Source organism: Azolla caroliniana, unplaced genomic scaffold (assembly GCF_043228905.1).
Source record: "Azolla caroliniana isolate FFs.n. ecotype wild unplaced genomic scaffold, voAzoCaro1.0.p SCAF_2, whole genome shotgun sequence".
Classification (NCBI taxonomy): Eukaryota; Viridiplantae; Streptophyta; class Polypodiopsida; order Salviniales; family Salviniaceae; genus Azolla; species Azolla caroliniana.
The window spans coordinates 22513384-22519293 of NW_028230437.1; the positions used below are offsets into that span (position 1 = coordinate 22513384).

The window sequence follows — 5910 nt, forward strand, 5'->3', positions numbered from 1 at the left end:
GAGAAAATGACTACCTCTATATACACCTCAACTTGGGTGAGATTCCTACATATCTTTATAATCAACTAATTCTGCCAGCAAACTAATATTGAAGTAAATACCCCTTAATTAGCTTGCTGTTGTATCACCCTAACTCCTTTGCTGTAAATGCCTCTTAACACCTCCCGTCAGCACCATCTGTGTCCTACAAACAATGAAATGTAAATGAGCTACCAAAGTCTTTGGCTGGCAGAATACTTGAGCGTTGAAATCGAGAATGAGGATGTGGTAACAAACATAATGATCCTGCATCTCAATATGTCTCAGTAGGCATGAAAGACATGGTTCTGAGTGAAGGAAAGGATGACAGAGAGGATGAAGTGGAGATAGATCTACATTGGTAAGCTTAAACAAAAAATAGTATTTTGGAAGCTTGATGAGAGGCGTTGTTGGGGATTGATCTTGATGTTGCTTACTCAATTCATAAGCTGAACATGGGAGGGTGTGTTTGGGGCAAGGCATCTGTTATGGAGTCTTTGGGTCTGAATGAAGATCCTTCATGTTCTTGTTGTGCCAAACCTTCACAAAATACTATAATATCCGAAATGGTCACATTATCATTCCCAAAGATAACTTGAGTTCCCGATGTGTTGAAAAAATGCAACAAATAATATGTTGAGGAATAGATGCTAAACAGACAAAGCCTCTATCAATTTGTTTGTCAAAAGAATTGAAAACCAGAATTGTGCTTGTTCCAGCTCCTAAAGCTGGATAGGAACTGGCTTGAGTGATGTTTTGATGTTCCCAAGAGGAGACCATGCATATATTCAGGTTTTCTTCTCTTAATATTTTGGCTATACGCATTCACGCACTATTATCACTCTCTGGTCTATTGATCATTGACAATAAACTTGATTATAAGATTTGTGCAGACTTAAGGAAATCATGTAGTGACACATGCTAATCATCAGTAAAATAGGAGATATATATTAATAAATAAAGTTTATTACAAACGAGTCAAATTCTTTTGCCATTATTAGAAGCAGTTCTCGCATGTTATGGGACTGAAAATATTTAAAACTTTTGGCACAAAATTCAATATTTCTTTCGTAGCATGTCAATCTCCAGAATTTTGTTTGGGATTTGTTTAATCATACATGTCTTAAGTCTTAGACAAGGACAATGTCGTAATGCAGACAAAATATGGGGACATTGAGTTTGGATTTTTTGAGCATGTAGCCCCAAAAACTGTTGATCATATAAGAAAGCTCATTCAACTAGGTGCCTATAACACCAACCATTTTTTTAGGGTGAGGTACACCAGTTTTTTTATGTTTTCTACAATCTTTATTGAAAGAAGAATGATTACATTCACAATTAAGGTGGACAATTTTGGCAGGTAGACAAAGGTTTTGTTGCACAAGTAGCTGATGTCATATATGGAAGAGAGGCACCTTTGAATGCCGAACAACGGGAAGAAGGGGAGAAAACCATTGTTGGCGAATTCTCTGATGTAAAGCACACAAAGGGTATTCTTTCAATGGGAAGGTTAGAGAACTTCAAGAACTTTTTGATGATTCACATACTTGGTTGCGTAGACAAGGCATATTCGCTCTATTGTAGGTGGTGGATTATATACGAAGTTCTAATTAAGGGACCGGTCATGGTAATTAATTTGGAAGTGCTTCAAATGTTTACTTTAAAATGCATGTTCTAAAGTGTCCTGGTTTAATCCAAGATTTAATTGTCCAACTATAGCTATAGAGGATTCAAAGCATTATTTCCATTCATGAACTTTCATGTAATCGAAGTTGATGCGAACAATAGTATCCTTGGTATAGATCGTCACCTTCCCCTTCTTCAATTATTATGATGACTTGAGTACTCAGGAGAACACATAGAAGGTTGAACTCCTATGTGTATGTCTTACACATCGAAGCTTTGTGCCTTGAAGTATGAATATCCCTTCTCAGAAAGGAGATGCACATCAAGAAAACTTGTGCACTCAGGTTCCATGGGTCAATATTGGCCTCTCTATGGATGCCAAAAACTATCTATCTATCTATAATCATCAATCATGAGAGGCCCAAAACATTGATACAAAAACAGTGGTGGACCATGATCAGAACCAATATCCTTGAAGTTCTATGAAACTTGTGCACAGTAAGAATATCCCATCAATTTCTCGAAAGGATTGAATGCTACAGTTGTTTCTTTGTTGTGGTTTATGAATTAAATGAGGAGTGAAAGGATCTTAGCCAATATCTTTATTGTAAAGAAAAGTGGAGCCTTCAGGATTCCTGTCAATGACTGTATATACCCTGATTCTTGAGTTATTTGAGATTCTGTCACCTGTGATCGGATTTTGCTGCCTTATGCTAGATGTATATATTACATTATTAATATTAGAGCTTAAATGATACTTGTGCATGGATGGTGTTGTAAAATGTTTCACATGGACCTGGATCCATAAAGCTTTTCCAGTAAATCCATACTTGATGGCTTGCATTATGCATTATGCATAATATTCAAATTGTTCTATATTCATGTAAACTGAAGACAACCTGTTTCACTACAATCTCCTTTATGTTGAGGCAACTGAATGAGAAGTTTTGCCAAAGTATTATGTGCATGAAAATGATATACAAGAATAACTTGACAAAAATCTCGAAAATATATATTTCAGGGATTTTAAAGGAACTCAAATTATAAAGCCTTATTACGAACTTGACAAGAATCTATAAGAGGCAGCATGATAGAAAAGGCTCTAATTGATACAAAAATTGGTTCATGATAAGATGAAATTACAGGCAAGAAAATTAAAACTCTAGAGGAGCTAACTTGCATGAGCCTCATAATTGATGTGGTCAAACCATTTCACTTTTGGACTTGTATGCTCAAGAAATTTAAGACTGTCAACTTCATTATGAGTAGCCTAGAAAAGACTGTCCTCACTAATCACATCACGAGTGCTCAAGTCGGCCCTGATAAGGGCATGTCTACATGCTGGATATTACGGGCTATCCACACTAGAGGGAGCACTCTAAAATTCAAATCCCCATCAGGATGTGTAAGGATGTGGACTTCTTCCTCATAGTTGCTAATTACTTGAACAATAGTTGCTTCACCATAAAGGTGCAATATACCATGATGTTGACATCTATGCAAATTGTTGTTTCTCTCGTATGTACCTGATAGAACTTTTTGCACTCCAAGTTGTCAACCTTTTAGTTTGCTCAGAGTGAGTATCCAGCGTTTTCAAAGTCTTCTTATTTAAATAATAGATTTTCGATGATCAGAATGACCTAATGTCTACAAATCTGTGTTGAGATTACAGGCACAGTGATCCAGATAGTGCAGGCTCATCTTTCTCCATACTTCTTGGAGATGCTCCACATCTGGATAGACAGGCACACATTTTAGTTCACTGATTTGATGTTTTTTCTATCTAAAACCTAATCTGTGGTATTTTTATGCATTCATTGACTTAAAGGGTTATTCAAATCTTCAACAGTATGCAATTTTTGGTAAGGTGACAAAGGGCTATGATACCCTTACGAGGTTTGAAGAGCTGCCAACAAAGAAGGAAGGAATATTTGTTATGGTAATTGCCAGGAAGGGATATTATAATTTTCCTAACCTATATGTACATATAAGCATACATGCACGCATGCATTTGTATCCATCCATCCATTCATGCATGCATGCATGTACACATGCCTATGTCTACGTATGTCATGTGCATATTACACATATTGCATACACACATACATATGCACACGCACAGACACACACAGACACATACACACACAGATATACATATATGCACATATATCCATGTATGTGTGTGCGCATGTCACGCACATAGTGCATATACACACAGATAAAAAATATATATACATAGCCCATGCAAGTTTATTGATTGTTTTTTCCTTTTGGAATTTGTATTCAACTGAATATTAGCCTTTGGAGCGCATAACCATTCTTTCCACTTATTACTATGGTAAGAATGGTTCTTGTTGATTGTGTTCGTTTGTTCCTTTTCAAGGTTGCATTTTAAGATTTCATCTGTTTCCTAATGGCTGAGGCATTGTTCAGATATGACAGTGAAGTCATCAGAACTTACATGTGAGGAAAAGATCACCTTGCTTAGGCATCAAATGGCTAGATCAAGCTATAATGCATCACAGGTTTGTTTTTCTTTGTGTCTCTAGAAAAAATCACTAGATTAGATTATTGTGGGGATTACCTGAACTATAACTCATGAAAAAATGGAGAGTGATGGTGTCATATTAAAAAATTGCACCTTAAAGTTTTTGTCTAAAGGCACGTATACACATGAAAAGAGCTAAAGCAGCTCAAAATTGTTTAAAATATTACCAGAATACCCACTGTTGATGGGTGGTTACCTGCCATGGGCTAGGTCCTGTCTCATAGATCATAATTGGTCCTCTGTGGGCATCATAAAGATAACAATCTATCTGTCTCCAATACTCCACTCTTCTTGTAAGAAACTCATTAATGTTATGCAAATGAAATGAGGAAATAAAGAAGAAAAGATGCTAGACTCTACCCCCTAATGAAGGCACAAGACAATCTCCGAGTCCCCTGTCAGCGTCCCATACCACTTAGTACAGACATGGATTATACCTTGGGTTTGGAGGAACACGTGTATGCAGCCACATTGATGGCGTCTCCACGTAATAACTCTTGTCCATTCATGAAGGTAGCTATCATTCTTTTATAGGCCCAAACCCTTTGCCCTTGTCTATTGACACTTGACTACTTTATTAGAAGTGGTCAAGTGATGAAATACTCAGAAGTTATTTCCTACTGAAGGATTGAGAATAACCAATCCTTACCCTTCATTCCTTATGAAGATGAACTAGCCCACACCTAGGCACCCCCTCCCATTTTTATGTCTGTTTCCCCGAACCTAATATCCCTTTTTGTACTGCCGCTGGTTTCCTTGCTAATATACAAAATCATTTTCATAGAAGTTGGGGAAGTTTTTTAGGTTACTTGTGATTACTTGAGTACTCTATATGTAATTGAAGTTATTTCATGTGTGACTTGCAGCAGAGTATACTCGCAGGATTGATCCTAGGTGTGCTATTAGGATGTTTAATCATTCTAGCGATGGCTTGGAAGAGAGGATGGTGGCAAGGAATGACCAAACCTAAAGTATAATATCTCTTATGCTGGTATTATCAATACAAACTACGTCAATCCATTTTGAAGGATATTGTTAGCTCAGTTGATATAATATATGATGGATAAACTGTACTGCCCGAGCAAAAATGAAGGAAAGCATTAAGTTAAGCAAATGAAAATTGATTCTTGATGTGTGTTTTTGACTGGTAACACATAAATCAGATGCTAGGTTAAAATGGAATCGCTTCTTAAGTTTGTAGAGACTTTGGGATTTAGGAAAGAAGAATTTTTTTACAGTGTAGATGAGTCAGAAACATTATGCAGTGTTTCCATATTATAGCTAGATTTTAAATGAAAAGGTTCTTAAAGGAGAGATTGATCTCTCCCCATCCATATTTATTCAGGGTAATAAAACCGAGGCATTTACAGCAGAAGTAAAATCAACTGTGCACGAGTTGATACTTAAAACTTCAGCCATCTGCCTACCATTGTGTGAGAAGCTTATAGCAATGTCCAAAAATATTGTCCTTGATTTTTCTATGCAATGTGTGTGCGCTTGTGTCTCCTTAGAAACCTTATACATTGAAAATTTCTTTCTATGGAGAGTCTAAATTTGTCTAATTGCTTCCTTGATATATTGAATATTGATCTATCCCTTCCTTGATGGTGAGGGGGCAAACCAAGTTCCATTCACGATATAATTCATTATCTGTTACTCAAGATTATGTAGACTTGCAAGGCCATATTGTTGCTTATTTGCATAAGATTTCACAAGCC

At 36.5% G+C, this 5910-nt stretch overlaps 1 protein-coding gene across 3 annotated transcripts in view; it reads left to right on the plus strand.

Annotated features, from left to right (window-relative positions):
- LOC147867623 (Cyclophilin-like peptidyl-prolyl cis-trans isomerase family protein) overlaps positions 1–5432 on the plus strand; it is a 6500-nt gene extending 1068 nt beyond the window's left edge. The window contains exons 2-8 of one of the 3 annotated variants that reach the window (XM_087315404.1): positions 1176–1289; positions 1379–1527; positions 3317–3389; positions 3494–3583; positions 3943–3982; positions 4078–4169; positions 5062–5432. In XM_087315404.1, coding sequence (XP_087171530.1) covers positions 1176–1289; positions 1379–1527; positions 3317–3389; positions 3494–3583; positions 3943–3982; positions 4078–4169; positions 5062–5169 — 666 coding nt within the window. In that variant the 3' untranslated portion in view covers positions 5170–5432. Of the gene's footprint in view, positions 1–1154; positions 1290–1378; positions 1528–3316; positions 3390–3493; positions 3584–3942; positions 3983–4077; positions 4170–5058 lie in introns of all 3 variants that reach the window. The other 2 variants (XM_087315403.1, XM_087315405.1) reach the window with 2 other exon arrangements.
- The last annotated feature ends 478 nt before the right edge of the window (positions 5433–5910 follow it).